Source organism: Athene noctua, chromosome 15 (assembly GCF_965140245.1).
Source record: "Athene noctua chromosome 15, bAthNoc1.hap1.1, whole genome shotgun sequence".
Taxonomy (NCBI): Eukaryota; Metazoa; Chordata; class Aves; order Strigiformes; family Strigidae; genus Athene; species Athene noctua.
In genome coordinates this window covers 19,866,775-19,892,577 of record NC_134051.1, presented here as the reverse complement: position 1 = coordinate 19,892,577, position 25,803 = coordinate 19,866,775, and the positions used below count along the sequence as shown (strand labels likewise).

Sequence of the window (25,803 nt, the reverse complement as noted above, 5' to 3'; positions counted from 1 at the left end):
CCCGTCCTCCGCTCCAGCTCTCCTCAGCCAGCAGACTCTTCCTTCCCTAACAAACTGTTCAAACGCCAGGGAGGTGCGATCCACCGCGCCAGTGCAGGGCGGAGGGGCCGCTGGTGACGGCGCTGCTTTCCAGATGGTTTTTCCGTCTTCGCACCGGCCCCGCGTTCCTGGGTGCTGCACGAGGGGACACCTCACCCCCCACACCCCCCCGGGAGTGCCCGCCAGGGAGCTGGCAGCATCCTGGCTTGTGCTGGGCTGGCGCTTCTGCCTGTCTGCCTCTATCGCCATCCTCCTTCCCAAGTAACGAGACAAGTAGTTTTTTCCGCAGCTGAGGGAGCTCCCAGAGCTGAGGACGCGGGGACGGCGACGGTCACCGTGAGAGCGGTGCCGCACGCCCGCAGCCCTGCGGGAGCAGCCGCGCAGCACCCGGGGCTGGCGGGGAAGGGAGCGGGGGGACGGCGCAGCGATCCGCGCCCTGCCACGGCCCCTGCTTCTCCTTCTGGTGGTCCCGGGCCGGGCTGCTTGTAGGGCGCCACGACCCCCCCCCCCGGGCGCGGCGGCGCGTCCCCGGCCTGGCGCAGGGGCCGGAGTCGCGCATCGGCCCCGAGCCCTCCCGCCGCGCTCCCCGGTGGCGGCTCTCCCTGCCCTTGCCGGGGGCGAGGAGCCGCTGCTGCCCTGCGGGGCGCCCCCCCGCACCCCCCGCAGGATGCCGGTGCGGGGCTGAGCGGCCCCGGTCCCGGCGGAGGCAGCCGCGGGGGCCCCCTCCCGGCCCCGCACCGCCGAGGGCTCGCTGCCGGTGCGGGGCTGCCCGGGGGACCGCCCGGGATGCTCGCACCGGGGCCGGGCAGGGCAGCGCCGGGCTCCGCGGGGGAGCGGCCCCCCGGTCCCGGGGCGGAGGGCTCGGGGCGGCGGGAGCCCCCGGCCCGGCCCGGGGGAGGCTGCGGCCGCCGAGCGATCGCGGGGGCTCCGGGAGGAGCTGACGTCAGGCGGCCCCTTAAATAGCAGCGCAGCCGCCTCTGCCCCGGCACTTCCCGCGGAGGCGGGAGCCGGAGCCGCCGCCGTCCGAGCGCCGCGCCCGCCGGGGATGGGAGCCGCGGCGGCGGCGGGGGGGGCGCGCAGGGGCCGGGGCGGCGGGCGCAGCCCCCCCGGGCGGCCCCGGGGGCAGCGGCTCGCCCCGCCGAGCCGCGCCGGGCCGGGCCGGGCCATGCCCGGCGGCGCGGCCCCATGGAGCCATGGCGCATAGGGCGCCGAGCGGGCGGGCTCCGGCTCCGTCCCGGCGGCTGGCGCGGGGCGTCCTCGTCCTCTTCACGCTGTCGCTCTCCTGCTCCTACCTCTGCTACAGCCTCCTCTGCTGCTGCGGCGGCGGCCCCCCCGCGCCCCGCGCCCGCTGCGCGCCCCCCCGCCCCGCCGCCGCCGCCAAGAAACTTCTGCAGAAGTCGCGGCCGTGCGGGCGGCCGCCCCCCGCCCAGCCCCCGGGCCGCCCCCCGGAGCCGGAGCCCCCCCCGCCGCCGGCCGGCAGCCCCCCCGGGCCGGCCCGCCCGGGCGCCAAGCGCCTGCCGCAGGCCATCGTGGTGGGCGTCAAGAAGGGGGGGACCCGCGCCGTGCTGGAGTTCATCCGGGTGCACCCCGACGTGCGCGCCCTGGGCACCGAGCCCCACTTCTTCGACAGGAACTACGACCGCGGGCTGGAGTGGTACAGGTGAGGGACACCCCCCCGCGGCGGGACATCCACGGGCCGCCCCCACCCCCATCCCGCCCCTCCCGGCGCCTTCGGGGCGGCCGCGGGTCTCGGGTCCCCTCGTGTCCGCGGCGGGTCCCGCCGTGTCCCGCGGCGCCGGACGGTCCTTGTGCCGTGGCACAGCCGCGCTCCGGGAGTGCTTCCTCCTCCTCCTCCTCCTCCTCCTGCACGTCCCGCAGTGCGGAGCGGGGCCCGGGCAGAGCAGCCGTGCCCCCGCCGTGCCCGGCTCCGTGTGTCCCCCCCAGCGGGCACGGAACGGCGGGAGCCGCCCAGCCCTGCCGGGAGCGGCTCAGGGCTCCCATCCCACCCCAGGAAACACCCACCTGAGTGGCGGGGCCTCCAGAACACGAGGGATGAGGGGCCCACGGCCCCGACCCTCCCCGCAGCCCCGCCCCGAGCACCGCGGCACCCCCCCGCCGTCGGGTTTATCTGCGAGAGGGACCGTCCCCCACCATCGTGTCTCCAAACTCACGCTGGGTCTGGCCGAGAGCTCCAAGAACCTCCCGAGAACCAGCAGGAGATGGTGGGGTTTTCCTTTCAGCGAAGGCTTTTGTGAGGAGCTCGGGGGGGCTCGTGGAGGGCAGCGAGTGCCCGTGTGAGCGGGTCACGGCACCCGTGGGCTTGTCTCCGGCCCGTGGCCCCGCGCTCGCCGTGTCCGAGCCGGCACAGGGGTGCCTGGGCTGCCCCCGGGCAGGGCATCGGCCTCGGGAGGCAGAGGAGGGCTCGGCCTGGCCACGGCCGCCTGCGAGCTCGCCCAGGGGAGAGGCAGCCGCAGGGCCGCCCTCGCCTCACCTTGGCAGCGGGATGTCCCCTGCTCAGAGCCGGGCAGCGCTCGCTGGCTGCCAGGCGGGTCCGGAGGCACCGTGACACCGGTCCCGGTGTGTCACCGTGCGGGGCCGGTGTGAGTCCCGCCCGTGGCGGTTGGGGACCGGGAGCGGGTCCGAGCTGCGCTGCGCAGCGCGTGCTGCGGCCCGGCGAGGCCTTCGGCTCCTTTTGCGGCGGTGCCGGGAGAGCCGGGCAGAGCGGGTGGAGCTCGCCGAGGCTGTTTCCCCATCCCAAGGCTGTCCTGCTTCCCGCTCCCCCCGCCCTTCGAGAGCAGCTGTGGCTGTGTCCTTCGCATGCTCTCACTCCTTGGGGGTCTGTGTCATCCCCCCGCCATCAGTCGCTGTCCCCCATCCTCCCCCACCCCATTCCAGGAGCCGGGCGCAGCGCAGCCGGGCAGAGGCAGCGGCGCCTTCGCTAAAGGGCGTCAGCGCGGCGGGACGGGCGATGGAGCGGGACACAGCTCCCAGCTGAGCCCCTCGCCCAGGGGGGAGCTGCGTGTGCCCAGCGCCTGGCTGCGAAGCCAACCCCCCCCCCCCCCAGTCCTGAGCTGGGGTCCCCCCCGCAGTCCTGGGCTCTTGTGCTCCCCGCGCACGGTCGGTGGGGGCGATCCGGGGCTGCCCACACCTCGGTGCCGGGGGGCTGCGGGGGCGAGCGGCCGACCTCATCTCAGCCTGGGATCCTCCCTGGGAAGGGGCTCGCCCGCGCGTGGGGGGACACGGCCTGTGACAGCGAGTGGCCGCGGTGACCGGCAGCTGCCGAGCAAGGTGGGGGAGCGATGGGGCACGGCCAGGCGAGCAGCGTGCGGCCCCGGGCCTGGCTCCGTGTCGGGATCGATGGAGAGATCATGCCGGAGCAGCGGAGCCTCCAAATTAGTTCAGCTAAAACAATTAAATGACACTTCCCTGGTTTTATCGCTTTTTTCTTTTTTTTTTTTTAACCTCACAAATGTGCCAAAACTTAAGCACAGAGGCTGCTAATGTATAAAACGTGGAATTGATTTTCCTCCTTGCAAGTGGAGCAATTAAATGCGGAGCAGGTCTAACCCGCAGCGCGATGAGCTCCTGTCGCTCTGCCAAGAGGCCGGGGAGAGCCGGGTGGTGCCGACGGCCGCGTCCCGGGGAAGGGCAGAGCCCGCCTGCCCAGCCGGGGAGAGGTGAAGCTCCCGTGCTTGGGGGGTCTCTACAAGTAGCCCAGAGCACAGACCCCTCGGAAGGGCAGAGGCTTTCCCTGTCGGGAGCAGAGCCTGGCTCCGTCCTGCCCACCTCGTGCCCCCGACCAGAGGGACCAAGTCTTCGATGCGGCTGCGAGCGGCCTCAGAGCTGAGCCCCTGCGACACTCCGGAGACATCGGTGCCTGTTTTCCCACGTTCTCCCGGCCTCGGCTCTGCTCTGAGGCGGCAGCCGTGGCAGAAGCAGCGGGAGGGGACATCTCCTGATCCGCCTGTCCTTGCCGGCTCCAAATGTCGTGTTTGCTCACAGCTGCTGCCTGGACGGGGCCTCCTGCGCCCCGGGCAGCCGGGGCTGGCTCCGCTCGGGGTCGGCACACGCTGGGCAGAGCCCGGCCCCTCTGCCCGGGAGCTGCCTGCCCACCAGCCCCAAACGCCCGTGCCATCTCCAGTTCCCATCAGCCTCTAATCCACCTCATTAGCTACAGATACACTACAGGAAAGGTATTTTTAGCAAGATCTGTTTTAAGAGAACTGAAACCAAACAGCCAGCTACTGGGGAATATCGATTCATTACCAATCCTGGACTAAAGGCTCAATATAGAGCTTTTTCCTGCTGCAGGTAGCGTCTGCCAATAACCTTCAATATTTTCCAGAACACAGGGAAGCCGGTGTCGTTTAATTTGCAGTTAACTTGGAGCAGTGACTCTAATTACAGCATCTCAGGGTGCAGTTTTCCTCCCTGGGATTCCCGAGTGACCCTGTCAGAGGCTCCAGCGTTATTTTCAGAGGGGGGCTTTTCCTCGCCGGCCGGCTGCGGGCTGAGCCCAGCTCCTGCCCGGCAAGTTCCATCTGGCTCCCGCACGGATCCACCGTCCCGAGTCCTGCCCCAGGGACGGCGTTGGGCCAAGCCTGGGCGTCCCCACGTGCCGGTGCGACAGGTCCCTGGGGCCACCCGCGCTGCCCCCGGTTTCGGGGAGCTCCTGGGGCTGTGGCAGCGCCGGCGGAGCCGGGCGGCAGCATCGCTGCGCCGTCCCCTGTCCCCCCGCCCGTGGGAGGGAGAGGAGGGAGCGTGCGAACCCGCTCCCGCACTCCGCCTCACTAATTGCGCTCTGCTAATGGCAGGGTTGGCTCTCACACAAATGGGAGCCCATTAGGCTTTGCCCAACAACACGGACTGTTTTGTGGGCTTGACTGACAGTGCATTTTGCTAAAGTTAATTAGTAAGAAGAGAGGAAGGCAGCAAGCTTCAAGGATGCTTTGAAATTTCCTTGACTTCAGAGAGTGCCCTGGCTCTGAGGAGCGGGTATGAAACCTCCAGTGGAGACGTTTGTGTGGGGCTTTCCTGGCCGCTGCCTTGCCTCCGTCTGCGGGCAGCGGTCCTGCCCTGCCCTCCTCCGGGGGGGCCCGGGTGCCGTAGAGACCCTTGCTCAGGCCCCAGAGGGCTTCCTTCTGTGGGAGAAGGGCCGGGAGGTGAATCCACGCAGGGTGCCAAACCTTCAGTATTAATGATGTGTGTTCCTGCTCTGTCTTCCGTGACCTTGATTGTAAATGCTGCAGTTTGCTCTAACCTTCCCTTTGGTAGCGTGAAATCCAGCCCGTAGCCCGGCGTGGCCGTGAGCACAGGGGCTTTGTGAAGCTGTCGAGCGCAGGACGTGGATCCCTGGTGACCTTGGGTGTCCGTTGAGGTGCTGTCTGCGGGATTTGCGCGCTCGGGGGCCCCCAGCACCCCGGCCTCTGTGGCTGGGGACGGGTGTCTGCGGCCCTGGGTCCTCCGTGTCCCGGGTGCTTCCCCGGCAGCGGGTGCGTTGGACGTGGTGGAGTCACCCACACGCGACGTGGGGTCTGTGGGACCCGCTGCTGGGTCGGTCTGGTTGGTTCCTGAGCTCTGAAGAATCACCAAGTGGGCAACATATCGCCGGCACCAGCTTTTAATTAGGGAATCGCTGCAGCAGCTGGGGCACATTAGGTGGTTTTTAAAAAATGAATATTCATTTTTGAAGTTTCACCTGTGGAAGGAGTTGCCTTGGAAATGGGAGATGGGAGGCTCCAGCCTTCCATGGGCTCACGCCGGGCTGGGGCTGCTTGCCCTGACCCCGCGGCAGCCGGGGCTCCACGGGCACCACGCTGGGAAGGTCTCACCCCCCCGCCGCTTCCCGGCCACGCTCCCCTCGGCGCCGGCCTCGGGCTCTGTCAGACCCTCAGTCGGTGCTGGACGGTTACTGAGGAAGATGGGGGTTATCCATCGGCGCGTGGGCATGAGGGGCGGCGGCAGCGTGCCCTTTGGAAAAGATTTTGTTGACTTAAAGGACACTGTGAATCTCTGGAGCGTTTAAATGATTAAAAATGAATCAGCAACAAAGTTAATTACTGTGTTCACACTGCTTTTATGCATTGAAATGTCCCTCATTAGCTGTCTGTGAGCACTGGTGTAAATTCTTTGAACATAAACATTTATTAAAAGCAGTCGATCCGTCATTAAATCCGAGGCGGTGGCAGCGGGGCTGTGGACATGGTGCCTCTCGATCGACGGGGGCTGCGAGTCCGTCCCGCTCGGCGGGGGGGACCCTGTGCCCGGGGCCAGCCCTCGCCCCCTCGCCGGGATCTCCCCTCAGAGCACCCTCGGAGCCGTGCGGCTCTCGGCCAGGCTGTCCCCGTGCCCCAGACTCAGCTGGGAAGAGCTTTTCATCTTCCTCACACCTCGGTTTCTTGCGTGCTTGACCCAGTTTTGCTTAAACCTCCGTGTAGCTTTGCTTGAGCTTTCATCTACTGATGCTGCCGCGGTCCTGCTGAGCCCAGGGGAGAGCTAGTAGTGGCTGTCAGCTGCCTGCACGGTGCGGTGTGGCACGGCACGGCATGGCACGGCACGGCACGGCACGGCACAGCCCCCTCGGCAGCGGGCAGGGGGCTCGGGGGCAGACTCCTGCTGCAGTGCCGACTCCCGGGCAGCAGCCGGGCTCGCTCCGCCGTTGCCGGTGGGGTTGTGGCGGTGCCATCCCCAGCTCTGGCCGAGGGGGCGAGGGGAGGGGACCTGCCGTCGGGTCAGGGTGGCACGGTCCTACGGGCCCACCCCGCTGCCAGTCTGTGCTCTTGGAAGAGTTTCCGTGCTCGTCCCCAAGATGTCGGTGACCCCGCCGCCGCCCTGCGAGCCCCAGCCCCTCCGGCCCCGCCGGGAGCGGGTGCTCCCTTGTGCTGGGGGGTTCTGGTCCTAGCCTGGTGCCTCCCCTCGCCCTGGCCGTGCCCCGATGCAGCCCTGAGCCTGCGGCAGCAGCTGGAAGAGGGAGAGTGCACAACCCTCGTCATGAGAGCCAGCGCTCGGGGTTTTTGCCAAATTAAACATTTGCTTTTATGCCGATGAGTGGATGGAGCCCAGGATTACGCACACGTCAGCCTGCAGCCGCTGAGGAGAGCCCGGGCTGTGCCCGCCACGTCCTGGCGCGCAGCGACCTGCTCAGGAGAATATTTCCCCGGGAGCTCCCTGCTCTGCCCCGCAGCCCGCGGGCTGGCTGGAGGGACCGGCCGGGGCCGTTACGGGGTTCTCGGCTGGGCGCTCTCCCACACACACTTACCTGCAATATCTCAATCGCCTGATGAATTTTTGTACAAATTCCTCCCTTGGAGAGTGTTTCACGCATGTTCGACATCAAAGCAGCGCAGCCAGCGAGGGAGCACATGTTTCTTTAATGTGGGAGTGTTGTAGGGGCTGCAGGGTGCCCAAAGGCGGATTATAAAAAAATTAATAATTCAGGTCTAGGAAAGGTGCTGGTGAGACGTTAACTCCTTCGGGGCGAGGCGCTGCCGTCGCACGGGGCCGCGCTCGCTGCCGCCCCACAGCCGTGGGGCCGTGGGGGCTGTCCCGGGGCCGTGCCAGCCGCTGGAGGTACCTGACATGCCTCCCCCTCCAGCCTCTGATTCCGCAGGTTGGACGGGAGCGTTAGTGCCCGTTTCAAATGGCACTAAAAGGGCTTTAAGAACTGAGTAACTGCAATGAAAACAACCTCTAATTCCAGAGGAGCGAATGCCGTCTCTCCAGACAGAGTGGTGCGTCGAGCGGGGCATGTGGCTGGCACCAGGGATGCCCCCCACTCCCCCCAGTACGCCCAGTAGGTCCTGCTGCGTGGGGGCCCAGTCCTGGGGGTGTGTGTGTGCGTGTGTGTGCGTGTGTGTGCGTGTTTGCAGGGTGTCGTCACACACGTGCCTGCAGCTCCCGACTGACAGACTGTCCTGGGGGGACCTGTGACACCCCTGATGATTAAACACCTCTTGGCTGGTCAGAGCATCCCCCTCCCTGGCGGGAGCAATGGGAACGGGTGAAGTGAAAAGCCTGTGGCTGCTGAACGGCACCTGTGGATGGGAGCGGGCAGCGGAGCGGGCAGCGGAGCGGGCAGCAGCTCTCGCCGGGGCAGGGAGCTCTCTCTGAGCTCTTCTCTCTGAGGGAGGCGGGTGCAGGGCAGGGACAGGCTGCTCCTTGCTGCGAGGCCGGGGTGGAGTTTGCTCCCCTACATCCCTGATGATTTCTGTGCCGAACTGCTCTGGTGTTCCCTCAGCATCCGCGTTTTTGACCTCCGATTCTGCCGCATCGCAGATTCCCATCCCCAGGATTCGGTGCGGGGGCTCATGCCGGGGAGCCGGAGGGCTTGGAGGGGGTGCTGGGGCCAAGGGCAGCAGCTTCGGGCTGCCCTCGCGGCCACCAAAGCCACACCCCGCCCCTCCTGCGGCAGAGGGGACCCCCCAGCTCTGCCATCGCGGGGAGACCCATAATCGAGCAGGGTCATGGGGGCAGCCACCACGCCATCCCCCTCCCCGCGTCCCCGTCCCTGGAGCAGGAGGCGGCTCCGCTGACCCTCGGCACGCGGGGGGTGAGCGGCGGGTCTGGGGCTCCTCTCTGCACCCCGTGAGTGCTCCAGCCGTCCCTCCCCGCCAGCATCGCCGACATGTCACTGTCACCGCCACCGCGCTGGCGGCAGGTCTGGCACCCCTGGCAGCGCCTCGCCCAGCGTGTGCCGGGACCCGGGGCCGAGCCCGGCTGGGAGCTTTGCCGAGGTTGCAGGTGCCCAGGACGGGTCCCTGCGGCGGGAGCGGCTCCTGCCCGAGCCCTGGCCACAGGCCACTGCGAGCCGGCCACCGAGAGCCCTCCCACCTAAACGTTCGAGCCTTGGGCCTGAAACTCTGTGACATGCTATTTGTATGCAAATAACTCCGTGAATGCAGAAGTCCAAAAATATCATTTTAAAGTCAACTGTAATTAAGTTTGCAATGCATTTCCCCGCTCTTGCAGCCCTGGGGATCCCGCCGTTAGCGTAGAGATGAATGCCTGGATGACATTTCTCCCCCTTGCATGGTTTCACTGGTGATTTATTTATCTATTCAGGTTGTGTTTTGTTGTCTCAGCAGTCTCCGTTGTTCAGGAGCAGCAAACACTGGGAGTCCATATAAAAAAAAAAAAACAACTCTTGTCTCATTTCAGTAATTTACTATTCAGAGATTTTGTGTTTTTCATAATGGATTAGAACCTGTAATTTTGTTTTTTGAATACATGGACCTAATAGCTCACGTAATGAAAGTCTAACAAGCCTGAAGATGAGCCATTAATGAAACAGCAGTTTTATGATTCTTCACCAATATATTGTAATAGTGAATCACTTACAAAGCTGTCCCGTGCTGATTTATGATGAAACTTGTTTGTGATGCAGAGATACAGCCGTGGTGCCTGCCGCTAAATTAGCATTTCCTGACAGTCATTAAACAATGGGAATCGTAATCTGGATTTATGGGGTTTGAAGCGGCGCAGTGGGAAAGGCCAATTAAGCCACGTCGGTGCTCAGGTACCTCTGTAAAACAGCCCTGCTAATTTATGCTAACTAATTAGTTTGTTCTCTTCCAAATGAGGAAACCGGTTGAGAGCACGTGAGGGTGCCTGGGCTGGCCACCACGCTGCCCCGCTCCCGGCCCCACGCGCGGCCCCCGGCCCCTCGCCCGCGGGGCAATGGGGCGGCAGCTCTGGGGGCGTGCGGGGACCCCGGCCCCGTGCCAGCGCCCGGGGGAGCGCGGTGCCTCAGCCCTGTCCCCAGCAGCCTGGCGCAGGCCTCGGGGCTCGTCTCAGTCTCTCTCCGTGGGTCTCTTCCAGCTGCTCGTCTGGTCCCCCCAGGACCACGGTCTCCTCTCGTCCCCACGTCACCTTCACGGGGAGTGTCCTGGCTCAAGCAGGGACCCACCGCTGGGCCCCCGGAAAGGTGCAGCAGGAGGTGACGGGCTCAGGGACACCCCTCCTGCTCCCCGGGGTCCCCGAGGCCAGGCCGCCTGCGAGCCTCCCGCAGCCAGAGTGCTGCCCCATGCCGGGCACCTGTGCGCGCCCCGCATTAAATGTCCGGGCTCCGTTTTAAAAAAAATTCACCGTTCCTGATAAAACTCTCCCCAGGCAGCACCTGCCTGCGCCTCTCAGCCTGTTGTGCTGCACAGCCGAGCCCAAACCAGCCCCTCTGTGAACTCGAGACCCCAGCTTGTGCTGCCAAGTGGGAAACTGGGAAACGCGGCGGATGCGTCTGAGCAATGAACTGCCGGGCGGTGCAGCAGGGGGGCACTGCCCTTGTGCTGGGGCCGGTGCTCCCTGCCCGCTCCCTGCCCGCTCCCTGCCCGCTCCAGCCAGGGGACCCTGTGGCGCCATGACTCTGGCTGCAATGGATTTGATAGTTGACTCTGGTAATACAAGACCAATTTATAAATCTTTCCATCCCATTAGTTTTTATTTGATTTGGATGTTCACATGTCAAAGCAAATGATTTAATTAGTGCTAAGCTGGGCTGCAGGGATGCCACGTTTTCCCCTGGTCTGGTGCTCCCTCCCTGGCCTGGCAGCCTGGCTCCCCGTGCCAGAAACAGCTGGTGCCCGCAGGACCCGTCTCTGGCCGGGCGGGTGATGCCCTCGTGGGCACAAGCCCGGTGTCCCCGGGCAGCCCCTCGCCCCCAGCTCCCACCGGTGGAGCAGCACAGCACCCCGGGGCCTCATCCATCCCTCCCCACATCTTCCCGTGGTGCTGGTGTGGTGCAGCCACCGTGCTCCCGCATCCCGGCCCCTCCCCATGTAGGGATGGGGGGAGAAAGGCTGAGCCCAGGCTGCGGGGTGACGCGGCCGTGCCAGGACCTGCTCCCCTTCCCACTGCAGCTCCGGCGCTGTCCTTGCATCAGTAATGACTTTGCTGCTGATGGGGATGGAGCCGTCCCAGGGTCCCCAGTGGCCCGGCCGTGACCTTGCCCTCTGTCCTGCCTGGCTCTGGCCTCCTCAGGAGCGTCTCTGCGTGCTGCTGTGTCTGTGGGGGGCCCTGGGGTTGGTGCAGACACGGGAGTAACCATGGCCAGGGGCCCTCGGCAGCGCTGCAGGAGGGAGCTGTGCCTGCCTTCTCCTGCTGGGAGGGGACGCTCCCCCAGCCCCACGCTGGACACCACCTCCCGGTGCCCAGCCCGGCTCCTTCCTCACCATCACCTTCTGCTTCGCTTGCAGGAGCCTGATGCCGCGAACGCTCGACAGCCAGATCACGGTGGAGAAGACCCCCAGCTACTTCGTCACCAAGGAGGCACCACGGCGGATCTTCAACATGTCCCGGGACACGAAGCTGATCGTGGTGGTGAGGAACCCGGTCACCCGGGCCATCTCGGACTACACGCAGACGCTCTCCAAGAAGCCGGACATCCCCACCTTCGAGGGGCTGTCCTTCCGCAACCGGACCCTGGGGCTGGTGGACACCTCCTGGAACGCCATCCGCATCGGGATGTACGCCGTGCACCTGGAGAGCTGGCTCCAGTACTTCCCCCTCTCCCAGATCCACTTTGTCAGCGGAGAGAAGCTGATCACGGACCCAGCCGGGGAGATGGGCAAAGTCCAGGACTTCCTGGGCATCAAACGGGTTATCACGGACAAGCACTTCTACTTCAACAAGACGAAAGGCTTCCCTTGCCTGAAAAAGTCGGAGAGCAGCGGCTTGCCTCGCTGCCTGGGCAAGTCCAAAGGCAGGACTCACGTGCAGATAGACCCCGAGGTGATCGAGCAGCTTCGGGACTTTTATAGACCTTATAATATCAAATTCTATGAAACAGTCGGGCAGGACTTCAGGTGGGAATAAGTGTCCGGGAGCAGAGCTGCGGTGATGCGAGGCTGTGGGCTTCCATGAGGGGGGGCCCAGGGGGGCTGGAGCCAGGACCCCCCCGGGCCAGAATCCACGAGCAGAAGCAGGTGACGGGCTTCTCCGGCCCTCGGGAGGCCGGGATGCTCCCGGGCGAGCCGGGATGGGGGAAGACCCAGAGTCCTGCTGCCATGGGGTGAGTGCCCACCAGGCGCGGCCCATCCCAGCAGGTCGCAGCGCCGTGGTTTGCTCCGTGGGGTCCCATTTGCTTTTACCACCACATGGTCCCCGGGGATGGCCCTGTCCTGCAGCCTGTGCGCGGGCTGCTCCAAAGCACCTCCCTCCTCCGTGTCCCGAAGTGAAGGGGCGCTCCCGGACCCCCCGGCCGTGGGGCTGTCCCCGTGGGGCCGCGTCCCGCTGCAGTGCTGGGCGGGCAGAGCTCTGGCCGCTCCACTTTGCCTTTTGTCACTTACGCGCAGTGTGTAACCATGAGGACAGTGAGATGTATCTGCTTGAAAAAAGAAGTCTATGAAAAATGTTGTACCGATATTTTGTCCTGTGAATAAAGCACAGAATCCTGCTGTTACGGGTACTTCAGTGGCACTAGCGTCCTTGTTCAGCATGTGATCCCTTTGTGTAAATAAAGGCGGCTACCACCGGTCCCTCTGCATCGGCTTTTCTTAGGGCGAGGCTGGGAAGCCCCTGCGGCACTGCTGCCCCTGCGCCGCTGCCGGGGCCGTGGGAGCACCCGCAGGCACGGCCCCATCCCATCCTGTCCCATCCCATCCCATCCCATCCCATCCCATCTCGTCCCATCCCGTCCCATCCCACCCCACCCCACCCCATCCCATCCCGTCCCATCCCATCCCCTCCCATCCCATCCCGCAGCGATCCATCGCCGGAGCCTGCCAGCAGCCCCAGTAATGAGCACGGCTGGTCATGAATATCAATAACGGCTCTTGTTGGAGCGCTGTTATTTGCCTTTCCGAGCCCTGGACTGTTTGAATCATCTATTGATTTTTGTAGTAAATCTTGGGCGTTTCTGTCAAAGGTTGCAATTCAGCTCGAGCATCTAAATCTCCAGCCTCTCCCTGGTGCCTGCCCAAGCCGGGCTCTGGGCTGTCCGGGCTGGCTGTGACCCAGGAGGACACGGTGTCACCCCGCGGTGTGGGGGACACCGACACCCCCGGAGCTGGTGACACCGAGGGTCAGGCTGGGGGACACGTGTTGCTGAAGCCTGTGCTCCCCCGGCAGGCACCGCAGGATTCCCAGGGAGGGCTCAGCACCGGGGGATCTGCCGGTGTGCCCGGGGACCGTGCCAGGGCTGGTGACTGCGGGGAGCCGCGGCCCCAGGCCCCCCCCCCTCCTCTGGCCCGCGGCTGGGGGTGCTGCGGAACGATGGGCGGTGGCCGTGTGGGGATGTAACACAACCACGGACCCATTCTGGAGGCCTTACTGGAAGTGATTACTGTCCAGCGAGCTCTAATAGGAACAGATTGGAGGTAATTAACGGAGATCTAATAGAGCCCTATCTGCATCTCTTCCACCATCATCCAGCAGCAGCCAGAGGAGCTGCGGGGGGCCCCAGCAGTGAGGGGACCCAGAGCCAGCTGTGGGCAGGCGGAGGGAGAGCGGGGGATTAACGGCTGTCTGAAAGAAGATAGAATATTTTCTTGTATGATTTTTTCCTTTAAAGGAGAAAAACATTCACAGTGAGACTCACAAATCCCAGCCTCGCCGTAGAAAAGCCATTTCCAATCCACTCCAAGGAGGCAGAAGGTGCCAGGTTAGATTGATCCCCCTGACAATACTGTATTAGTGGGAAATTAGAGCTGGAGCCTGAGGAAACCGCTGCAATATCAAACAATTACTTTACATTTGTCCTTACAAATGGAAGGAGCAGAAATGCGCTTAAATCAAGTATTAGATTTCCAAAGGGTAAGCAAATGAGGGCTCAGGAAGAGCTGTACTGAAAATGCTTATCACATTAGGAGCTCTTAAAACGCAGCTTAAAGAGCCTCAGAGTAGACGATCTGCATGCCGAAGAGGCAGAACGGGCGGTTTGGGGAGGACGGGAGCGGCGCTGGTTTGGTGACACCGACACCGAGCAAAGCGGCTGCCAGCGGGACCCCCCGGCTCAGCCAGTCTGGGTCCTCCCCGCCGTGACTGTCCCCAGCCCTGGGGACTGGGGGGGCCCGAGCACACGTCCCGCTCCAGCCACCCCCTCCCTGAGCACGGAGGCTCTGAGTGAGCACCACGATGCATCGCTGGCCTCCTCCTCCTCCCCCCGAGAGCCCTGAAACGTCGGCCGGTCCTGCCAGACACAACAGGGCGATTTCAAGCAGACCAGCTTAGCTGGACTAATCCCCAACCCGGGGTAAATCTGCTCCCAGCTCCGGCTTTGCGAGCGCCCTGAGACCCGGCCGAGGCAGGCAGGAAGGGAGGAGGAGAGCCCCAGGCTCGAGGTCCAGCCACGGTGGGTCTGGCACCGTCCAAACCAGAGGACGGTCACCGGCCACCGGGACCGGCGGGGAACTGGAGGGCCCCGACGCGGGGACGTCAGTGGGTGGGCGCTGGGCTCTTCCCTGACCACTGAGGTCTGGTCACAAAACGCTCGGTACGGCCCTGAGCTGGAGCGAGACCCGCGGTGCGGCCGCAGGGAATGGGCTCTGAAAAGCACCTCCTGCCTTACCCAGCTGCCGCCCTGAGCAGCTCCCACACCGTGAAACGGCTGGAAGCGCCGGGAGGAAAGCGCTTCCTTAAGCGCAAATTTTATAAGCCAGCCTGTAAATTGTAACGACCGCTGTATAACTTTTACTGGCTGGAAGGTACGCGGCTGACGGCGACTGTTTCTTTGCAAAGGGGGATGGATTGCCTCTCTAGAGCGTACGGCAAAGCCTCGAGGCTGGTGTCCCCAGCCTGGCCGACGAGGGGACCTTTTGCTGACCGGATTAATGCAGGTGCCAGCTTCAAAGTGCTGGACCAGCCTCCCTGCAGAGGCTACAGCCGCAGGATGCCAGACCCGGAGCCGAGCGCGCAGGGACGCAGTGCTGCCCTGCACCCCACGTGCGGGCTGTTGGGGCGACTCCGGCGCTCATGTCCCGCCCGTGAAGCTGGTGGCACCGGCCCACGGTGCCGGGTACTCCAGGAGGTGCCAGGAGGCCCTCGGCGCTGGTCAGGAGGGTGCACGCTGCGTGCGAAGCCGTCCCTGGTGCCCTACGTCCCGTGGCTCCTGCTGCCCCAGCAGCACGGCCACGGCCGTCATGTGCACCGTGCTTTGATCACTCCACTCAGGCTTGAACCCCAGAGAGCAGCTGTTTAATATTTATCAGCTCATAAATACTTAAATGTAATGAATGTGACTTAAGTGGTCCCTAATCCTATTCACGCTGAGGAGCTCTTGAGACGCGCTGGGTCAGGGGAACCTTCCCAGGGTGCGTTTACATCCCCGGCGAGCGCGCTGCCCCGCGGAGCCACCGGCACAGAGCCACCGCACATCCCTGGGAGCTGCGGCACCGCTCCTGCCCGGCAGCAGCTTCTCCTCCCCAAAAGGTCCCTGGATGCCCCCTCCCCAGCGGAACCATCCCAGGACCCCCAGTCAGAGGTGCTAACTTCGACTTGGCATCGCCGTTAGCTCCTTCCCTTCCCCGAGCTCCACACCAGCAACCTCCAGCTGCGGCGCTGGACCAGCCCGTTAAATGAAGCCCGAGTACTTTCGCAAGGAGCATCATTCATCTCTCAGACCAAGGCAGGATCACAGCGCCATGAGCACCGAGAAGATTTGATTAACTTCGTGTTAATTAATATGATTCGGCTTCACTGCTGGCTCCATGTTTATTGGCAGCGGCGGGGATGGGAAATGCAAGCAAGGCCCTGGGAGCAGGGGCGGGGGCAGCCCCGCGGTGGGGGACCCCAGCCCTGTCCCCCCACCACGACACTCGGGAGATGCACCCCCGACCAGGGTTGGCTCCCACGACCCCCCACCACGGCCGTGCCTCTGCACCGAGCGTCAGACACTGCTCACACCCCCCTCTCCCGCCACCCAACACGGAGCTGGGCAGCAAATAAATACGATCGTTAACAGAAACCTCTAACCCCTTGGAAATGATTAATGCTCAGGAAGAGCTGGGATGCTGATGGGTTCAGGTAGGTCGAGTTTCCTCCTATTATTTTTTCACACTGCAGTGCGGGACGGAAACATGCTGTTGGCTGAACCCCGGGGCTCTGCCACCGCCGCCCAGGGCGGGTACAGCTGCGGCGTCACCCGGTGATGCCGGCACCCACCTGACCCCGCAGGCAGCGGCAGACACGGAACACGGGGTGGCTGGGGTGGCAGCTCTGCACCGGGGGCCGGCAGCCCCCCTCCGCAGCACTGGTCCCACACAAGGCCCTGGGAGCTGCGCCCCACTGCCCGGCCTCCCCTTCCCAGTGGGAACCTCCAGCCTCTCCCAGCACAGGCACCTCTGCCAGGCCCCAGGAACCACCCGCCTCCAACGCCCCCATCTGCTTTCCGTCCTCTGGCCCCGCTCTCCTGCCCGCAGGCACTCGGAGAGGGGCAGGGAGCTGCCCAGAGACACGGAGCCCCCCAAGGCCATCCCCTGCCCGCCCGGAGCACGGCGGTGACAAGCTCTGCAGAGGAGCTGCCAGTGCCCGCCGGCTCTCCCAGCCACTTCCCACCACGCACAACTGATTAACATGTTTAATTTGCTTTGAAAGTTTTCCAAGCTCTTCCACAAGCCCTGCTCAGCGGGCAGGAGCGTGGAGAAAGGAGAGGAGCTGATGGTGTCAATACCGCACCGAGGTCCAGGCATCACTGCATAATTCATTCCCTGACAGCTAATTAGCCGGCTGGTCCAATTAGGGTGACTCCTCTGCAGCCAGGGCTCAGGGCACATGGAGGGGGGCTGACACTTGCTGCCACGCAGGTGGCCACGCCGGTGGCTCGGTAAGGGTGTCGGGGGCCACACGGAGCTGCTGCCAACGGCCACGCACGGCGACGGCTGCGGAAGCGCCCGGCAAACCCCGGCGGAGGGTCGGGGCTCCCTGCAGCCCTGCGGGACACCAACTCCTGCGGCAGCCCCGCGGGCGAGGGGCGGCGTGAGCGCAGCCAGAACCGGGGGGAGCGCCGGGCACCCCGGGGATGGGCACAGCTCGGCTGGGCCGGCTGCTGCCGCGCTGGCTCCGAGGAGGGGAAGGGCGGCTGGCTGGGGGGTCACGCCGTGTGGCGCTGGAGCCCCGGCCGGCCCCGAGCCCCGGCGTGAGGCAGGACCACGCCGGCGCTGGCAGGGTCTGTGCAGCTCCCCGCTGCCCACAGCCCCGAGGACACCAACCCCGGCTCCGGCACGTGGCGGTGGCTGGCAGGCGGGACGGCTTAGGTATAAATATTTACCCAGCGACTGAACGGATTCAGCTGAGTTCATTCCTATTACGGGATCTGTTAGTAATTATCTGAATACGTGTTATTACCTGGGGACCTATAATCTGCCACAGTAATGAGTTCAAGTGGCTCATGTGGCATAATAAGCAGGAAAGGGAAGGTGGGCAGGGGCCCGCTGCCTTCCGCAGCCAGGGCAGGGCAGGGCTCAAGGACAGCAGAGCCGCTCGGCCTCGGGGAGCTGTCGCCGCCGCCGCACCGATGCGGGACACGACGCTGCCGCCTCGCCCCCCGAGCTGCGGGGCGAGCCCTGGCCAAGAGCTGGATGGAACCGCTGCCCCCCCGGCCCGGCGTGGCTGCGAGGGACGTGCTGCGGGACAGACCCTGGGCTGGGCACGGGGTGAGCCCTGGGCTGGGCTCTGTGCCCCGCAGAGCTGGGCTGCGGCTCGGCAGCATCATCCCAGCCCTGCCTGCCACACAGGCTCACCCTGCGGCTGCCTGTGACTCAACTGAAATAAATAAAGAGCAGGATGCGAGGCAGAGAGCTTGTTATCCTCCGCAGCAGGTATCGACATACCCCCGCGGTGGGCGAGGGCGAACAGCCCCCTCCTGGGAGACGTGTCCAGGGTCCGGCTGTGTTGGCAAAGCGCTCGGCCCAGGCTGCTGCGGCCGTCCAGCGCCCCGCACCGCGGGCACGGCTCCGCTCGCGGGGTGGGGGCACCTGCGGGCGTGTGGATGCCTGAAACGGCAACACACGAGGAAAAGTGCCCAGGAGTGACTGGGATGAATTACTCTGCTGCTAATCCCGTGAAGGAGCCGACCTGCCAGCTGAAGGGAAAGCCCACGATCCATCTCTCGTTATCACCCCCCATATTCCCCTCCTCTTGTCTGCAGTGCCTGGGCTCACACCCCAGCTCTGTGGCCAGCTGGTGTCCAGAGAAAGGGGCTTGGGCCCCCAGCCCTCCTCCTTACACCGCTGGATTTGTGTATTTTAAATATATTCCTTTATTTCAGAAATAATGATCCGAGACCAGCAGATAATCTCTGTCCCATCTCTGCCCACTGCAGTGCTGCCATGTGATGCTACTGTATTTAGCCACGGCGCTGTTATGAGAGCAATACAGTCATTAAGCTCTAATTTCTAAAACAAAGATAAAATTACGTGATTAAGATCTAATTAAAGTCTAACTACCAGCACCATGAATCACTTCAGCACACAGTTTAATGGATGTCTTTTGAAGCCATCACGCATTTTGTTCCTTCTGTGGCCGGTGATTTCCCTGCAGGGACTGGGTTTGCTCAGGCTGATGTTTGCTTTCGCTGTTTCTGCTTTGGCTGGGGACCACTAAAAATGTTTACATATGAGCGAGGAGCTCGAAAATCCATTTCTAACCAGACAGAAAATTTCACTTGACAAGCTCGTTCAGATCTGCATCTCTGTAGAAACAAGCGGCGCAGGGAGCGTTCCCCAGGCCAGCGCTGGCCCCCGGCCCCAGGCTGGGGGCACCGTCCAGCTCTGGTGAACCAGCACCCCCGCGGCACGCCGGATGGCCCCGGGCCCAGGGGCCTTGTGGCCGGAGCTCTGCAAGTGCCATTAAAACTCTCCTTGTTCGGGAAAAAAAGCAAATAAGAAAACCTCCATCACAGCTCTCGGACTGTTGACTCTAAGGGACAGCGCTATAATAATTTTGATGGAGAGTATTGTCATTTTCCTTTTTCCCAGCAAAACACTGTTGATGTCCCAGGGCTGCCTCTGCCAGATCAACACAAGCATGTTAATGCCGGCGTGTGGCCGCAGCCTAAGGCAGAGACGCTGCCCAGAGCTGCCTCCCCCGGAGCCAGCGGCCGCCGCGGCAGCTCCGCAACCACCGGACACACCGTCCCCGCCCCGGCCAGGGCACACGCGGGCTCTGGGGGTGGGCTCTGTGCCCACCCGGGTGCGTCCCCGGTGACGGTGAGTGCTGGAAGCCCCTCCAGCCCCCACCAGCTCCTCTGCCGAGACCCGAGAGCTGCCCGCGCCCTGGCAGCGGGTCTGAGCCCAGATGTGGGCAGCCCCGTCCGTCCCGGGGGTGCCAGGCTCCAGCCCAGCCCGCAGGCCAGCGGTGATCCCGCTCCGAGCCGAGGCAGCTGAGGCAGATTCCTCTGCACTGCGTTGACCCCGGAGGATTAGGAGCAAGAAAATCTTAGACTGACACAAATCCAAGGAAGGCCGGCGGGAAGGCCCGGCAGAAGCGCACGTCTGCACTATGAACGCAACAGCCGCCCCCACGGCTCGGGCGCGGGGGCAGCCAGGGACAGGCCACGTGGCTGCCAGGACCGTACATCCCTCCGACCAGCCCAGCACCGTGAAACCCCTCCCTGGAGGCCCCTGCGGTGGTCAGCACCATCGGGGGCAAGATGTGCTGCCCCTGCCAGCCGAGGCGGCGGCTGCCACCCTGCCCACGGCGCTGCCGGCACGGAGAGCTGGGCGGCACAGCCCTGCGCCAGCCCCCGGCGGGTTAATCACACCCACAGGAAAGTCTGAGATGGAGCCAGCCCGGTATTTCCCTCGGGGAGAGCACACGTGAAATGTCTTCTTCCCGAACGCTCACACGTGTGGGATGGATAGAAAAGGGTGTTGGAGGGAAACAAGACAAAGACAAACTTATAGCCCCATTTAGGTTTGTTTCTTTGCCTTTTTTTAGTAGAAGAATGCCTTGTTTTCCCTGCAACGACACATTAAGTGAACACGCGTCCTCCTGGGGATAGCTGCAGCTGCAACAGGTATCTAACAAACTGCTAAATGGGAAAGAAGATTTCTGTCATTTATCACACACTGTGAAATGAGGTAGTTCTCCAAATTGCACCCCCATATAATTGTTAGTGGATACAAACAAGGAGCAGTAAGTCAGGGTAATGTTCCCCAGATGACTCAGAGCCAGAGGAGATAAAGGAATTGAAATTCAGGAGTGCTCCTGGTTTACATCATCAGAGGGATGAACTTCCTTACAACGCTCGCTGCAACACAGCGGGGCTCAGACCCGGACCATGCCTGTACCAATAGGACAAACGCGCCCGCCCGGCTCTGAAACACGAAATCCCATCAAGGGGAGCCCCGGGAACTGGGGGCACTGGGGCAGAGCCGCTGATGGGGTGGGGACAGACGGGTAGGGCTGCAGCTCCCCGGCGCTGGCAGGGCGCCCGCGGTGCTGTGCAGAGTGACGGCAGCTCCCGTTGCCAATAAAACGGATCCAAAGCAGCGTGAGGCCCCATTCTCCGTGTCCCGCCGCCCCCCGGCGCAGCCCCGGCCCTGCCCGCAGCCACGCAGCTCCCCAGAGCCCCGGAGCCCCCGCAGCCGCTGCAAGGAGAGAAACCGGCCGTTAGAGAACGTGAGCAGCGGTCGGAGGAGTAAGAGGGGCCAGAACTGCCCGTGCTCAGGGTGCACGTTACCGACCCTGCGATTAAGACATTTCACGTCTCCTAACGGCAGCCGTGCGTGCCGACGGACGCCTCCCGCAGCAGAACTGCTGTCGGCCGCCCCGGCCGGGCTGTACCCCCGGCAGAGATGGCCCAGGGCTGTAAAGAGCCGAGCTGCAGGCGTGGTGGGAAACACGGGGCCGTGTTTCACCTGCTGCAGAGAGGACCTGCACTTCAGGCGCTGCAGAATGGGCCCACGGCGCGGCCCTGGGCAGGGGACGTCCGTGCCGCTTGGTGGAAATCTGCTCATTTTTCACCAGCTGCCCTGGGTAATCCCCCCACAGAGGCACCAGCCCCGAGCCACTGGTCACAGTGTTGTCTGAAAAGGGGGTTCATCACCCGCTGTGCAACGGGTCAACGCACACTCAGGGGAGTCATCGCTTTGAGGGTTGCGTGAGCCCCAGTGTTCGGTGGTTTCCCACAAATCCATCACACCGATGGGACTTTTTCCACTATATTTATGCCCAAAACTGGCAGAGTCAGACATTTCCCAAGCCCACCCTCTCTATGATGACTGGTCAGTAATTTACAGACAATTATAACACGCTGACACAATAGTTCCACTACTGCGCATGCTCAGGGGAAGGGGCTTCACCTGGCCAAGGGGCTTCTTGACCCGTAGATGTGATTTTCAGTGTTCTGACCAGGGGGGTTCAGCGAAGGATACACGGCCCCTGAGCCCGCCGAGGAGGCACTGCCCCTTGCGAGGTCCAGTGGCTCCAGGATGTCCTTGCTCAGAGGCGGTAGATCTCCTTGTTCTTCTGATTAGGATGCCTTTGGCGTTAACACAGACAAAGAGCATCCTGCTCGACCTAAGCATAACATCGCTACGTTATTCTAAAAGTTTAACCTTCAGCACCTCCAGGCTCAGCCGCGTCCCGCCGCTGCTCCCGCAGACAGTGGGGGTGCCGGGGCAGGCCCCCGCGCTCCTCTCTGGCCGCACCCACCAGCGCCGGCAGCGAGGGCCCGCGGCAGCCTTGCAGGGGGCCCGGGGGGACGCGCAGGGGCTCGCCGGCCCCGGGTCCCACAGGGATGCTGCTCGCGGGCGTGAACAAAGGGACAACGCTGCATCACCTGCACCCGGCCCCGCCAGCCCCACGGTCCCTGTCCTGGAGGGAAATTGGGTGGGATGAGGCGATGTGCTCGCGACAGACCCGTGCTGGCTGTTCCTCTCTCCTGGTTTACTCCCAGGTGCTCACCAGCGGGTCCCGTGTTTGCTCGTCTGCAGCTCCCGGGAGCACCCTGCGAGCAGCCCCCGCGCTGCGGCTCCTGCCCTTCCTGCGCGTTACCTGCGGGCACCCTCACCCCCATCACCTGGAAACGAGGGCTCAGACATGGCCATTAATGAGCTTCTGGCTGCTCCAGCTACCAGAGATTAATTTGGGCCAGGCTGCTTGAGAACAAGGGGTTGAGCTGCACAGTCCAACCTGGCCTTTCCCATCTCCACAGGCTCTGCCCTCGTTGCAGGGCTGGGGTGTGCACAGTGCTGACCGGCGTCCGTGGGGTTCCCTGGCTGCAGGCAACTGGTTTTGGGTGGTTATGGGAAGCATGATGGGGTTTACACCTGGCTAATCCCAGAGGAGACAGACTAGCCCAGGATGGGTGAGGGGTGGGGCAGGCAGAGCCTCGACACCCGCCCCTGGCACCCCTCCCTGCCAGCTCCGGTGGGACACGGCTCACCTCTGCACCAGGACAGGGGCTGCTGGGGGAAAACTTCAAAAGGGGGAGAAAATGTTGTTTCTCTGAGTTAATATTCCCTTGCGGATCCTGTTCTCCTCATTATTCTGGTCATTACTTAAGCAACAGCCGCTCGTCACTTGTGGTTCAGCAGCTGAGGGAAGGGCTGAGTGCAAGAGGCTAATTTATTTTCTTTTAGTGCTTCTCATCCATGGCAGCCCCTGGCTGCTCCTCACCACTGGTAACCAACTGGAGGCATTTCAGATATTTCTAATGTATGACAGCAACTGGGAAACAGAAATTACCCTCTCTGAAATAATTCCTGAGACAGATTTCTTTTGGCACTTTGCATTACATACGCAGAGGAAACGCGGGCTGCATGTACTAGTTAGCCTTTCCTGAGCAATTTATTAGCCCCACCATCTGGTTAAGAGCTCCTTTCTTTCCCCCAGACAAACATAACCTCGCTGGCAGGAATGGCATCTGCAGGCCCAGGGAAAAGGGGAGGAGGCAGCGAGGTGGTTGCCCACAGCTCTGCCGTGCCGCGTTGGCCCGCTAGGATCTTTGCCGAGCCGGGGGCTGTGTCAGCCCCACGGGAGGCTCCGAGCGGACCCTGCCCACGCCGTCCCGGATCTGCCCCAGTCCCGCAGCAGGGCACTGGGGGAGTGTGGTGGTGGGCTCGGTCCCCTCCGGCCCGGGCGGCTCCCAGGCTCCATCGGCGAGGAGCCGCCGGCATCATCTCACGTGCTGGGCCCCCGCCGAGACCCGAAGCGGGAGACAAATGATCTGCTTAGGATGCGCTGCCTCCTCTCCGCCTGCTCAGCCCAAATGAAATTAAAATATTGACAGAAACAATTTCTAGGGGGAAATTGGAAAAGTTAGCGGCGGCGGCGAAGCCGTGCGGCTCCTGAGGATCGCTCAGCAGCCACGAGCCCGGCTGCCCTCGTCTCCCTGGGGGCGGGGGACGGGCAGGTCCTGCGGCCGTAGCGCTGAAGGTTAAACTTTTAGAATAACATAGTGATGTTATGCTTAGGTCGAGCAGGATGCTCTTTGTCTGTGTTAACGCCAAAGGCATCCTAATCAGAAGAACAAGGAGATCTACCGCCTCTGAGCAAGGACATCCTGGAGCCACTGGACCTCGCAAGGGGCAGTGCCTCCTCGGCGGGCTCAGGGGCCGTGTATCCTTCGCTGAACCCCCCTGGTCAGAACACTGAAAATCACATCTACGGGTCAAGAAGCCCCTTGGCCAGGTGAAGCCCCTTCCCCTGAGCATGCGCAGTAGTGGAACTATTGTGTCAGCGTGTTATAATTGTCTGTAAATTACTGACCAGTCATCATAGAGAGGGTGGGCTTGGGAAATGTCTGACTCTGCCAGTTTTGAGCATAAATATAGTGGAAAAAGTCCCATCGGTGTGATGGATTTGTGGGAAACCACCAAACACCGAGGCTTGTGCAGCCCTCAAATGAATAAGCAGCGTCTCCCCGAGAGTGTGATTGACCCGTTGCGCAGCAGGTGACAAACCCCCTTTTCGGACAGCGACGGCACTGGCGAGCGCCCCGGCCCGGGCCAGCAAGTTGCTCCGGCCGTGACGGGCCACCGGCACCACGGGAGCGCGTCGCCCCGGACAGGGCGGCCCCAGCACTCGGTGCTGCTTCGTTGCTCTTTGTTTCCATCAGCCCGGGGGGGCCGGAGCTGCCGTTACTCACAGCCCCCTGTGCCACCCTCAGCTGGGGCACCGCAGGCACCGCCCCAGGCCACTGCACAGGCCCGGGCACTGCACCCCGCGGCGCGTGCGTCCCCCCACGCCGCACCACGCTGGCAGCCCCGTCCCGGCAGAAGGTGTCCTGTGGCAACACGCAAACCCGCTCCCGCTCCGGCCTCCTGGAAGGTGCAGGGACCTGCTGCCTCCGGACGTGAGAGCCTGGGCAGTGCGAGGGAAGCGGGTGCGCGGAGGGGCAGGGAGACAGTGAGCAAGTGACTGAAAAACAAAGAAATCGGGCTGGAATGACCCCGCAAGCGAGTCAGGGAGAGCACGAGCCCCTCAGCGCGGCGGGGGGCTTACAGGGCAGGGCCACAGTGGGGGTCTGAGCTGCTGGGGCTGGGGGAATGCAAAGAGCACCCCAATGCAGCACTCCGAGCACGGCCCTGCCCTCGTGCGGCTCCTGGCAGAGCCCCACAGCAGCGCGGTGCCCGCGGCAGGCTGCCAGCCCCCCCGCCCGGGCAGGGGCTCCCCACAGGACACGGGTCAGCGCCTCCAGCAAAGCCCCCGACGCCACTCGGTGTTTCGTGGCAGCTCTCAGGGGCCCTGGGTGGGCTCCGACCTGCCAGCACGCTGATCTGAAACAACAGACCTGCAGGAGATCAAGTCGGCTGCAATAAAATTTTCATTACCGTGTGTTTGAAAAGCTGTTGCACTATGTTAGAGAAGAAAGGGAATCAGTCATGGCTTACTAATGCACCCTAATGGGGCTCTTTGCGTGCAAAGGACACGTGGGGTCCACAATGTTTACCGGGGGCTGAGCAGCCCCAGTGGAGCACGCACGGGGCCGTGCAGCCCCACCACGGCTTGGCACGGCTCGGCATGGCACGGCACGGCTCGGCATGGCTCGACATGGCATGGCACGGCACAGCTCAGCATGGCTCAGTGTGGCACGGCTCACCACAGCACGGCACGGCTCACCACGGCACGGCACGGCTCACCACGGCACGGCACGGCACGGCTGGCACAGCCCTCCTGGAGAGTGTGTCCGTGCCGGCTGGCCCTGGCCCCCCAGGACACGGGGAGGACACGGGGAGGTCTGGCCGTTGGCCGAGCACACACGTGCCCCCGCTGCTCTCCGGCTCTTGGCTGCTTCCTCTCCCCCAGGCGCTCTCGCGCAGGCCGTGATTTGTACCTGCCTGCGTGTACGGCCGCACGGCTGTGCCACTGTTGGATTTTAAGGAAAAAAAAGTGGTATTTAAAAAGGGGCAATAAAGGACCTTAGCAGGCCCCGTGCTCGCAGGCAGGGAGCTGGCAGGCCCCTGGCACACCTCGAGCGGGTACCGGCCGGGGAGCACCGGGCCCTGCCCGCACAGAGCTCGGCAGCACCGGCGGCTTCTGCGGAGAGAGGGGCCCCCACTGCGGCACCGGGGCCGCGGGCACAGCGCCCTGCCAGGGGCTGCGGGTGCTGGGTGCCGGGGCGGAGCAGGGGGACTCTCCCTTTGCTCTGAAACAGGCACCGAGGTGGCGAGAGGGGATGAGGCAGGAGCTGCGTAAATTTGTCTGTTGCTAGAACTCTGATAAAAGGGAATATGGTGGTTAATTAAATCCATCCATAATCAGATGGATTTGGGGCTGACTTTGGGCGCTGCTTTTGGTAAACTCAGAATCATCTTCACAAAATGGTTTGGGAAAATAAAGCAAACTTGACATTTTGTACAAAGGCGCGTTCTCCCCGGATTGCCGGGGGGC

The 25,803-nt window shown here is 63.5% G+C and overlaps 1 protein-coding gene across 1 annotated transcript; it reads left to right on the top strand.

Moving 5' to 3' along the window:
* The first annotated feature begins 1,149 nt into the window (after window positions 1–1,149).
* On the top strand, window positions 1,150–12,436 carry HS3ST2 (heparan sulfate-glucosamine 3-sulfotransferase 2). Its single transcript, XM_074919247.1, has 2 exons — window positions 1,150–1,699; window positions 11,226–12,436. The coding sequence occupies exons 1-2, from the start codon at window positions 1,233–1,235 to the stop codon at window positions 11,842–11,844; spliced, it is 1,086 nt and encodes a 361-aa protein (XP_074775348.1). The 5' UTR covers window positions 1,150–1,232; the 3' UTR covers window positions 11,845–12,436.
* The last annotated feature ends 13,367 nt before the right edge of the window (window positions 12,437–25,803 follow it).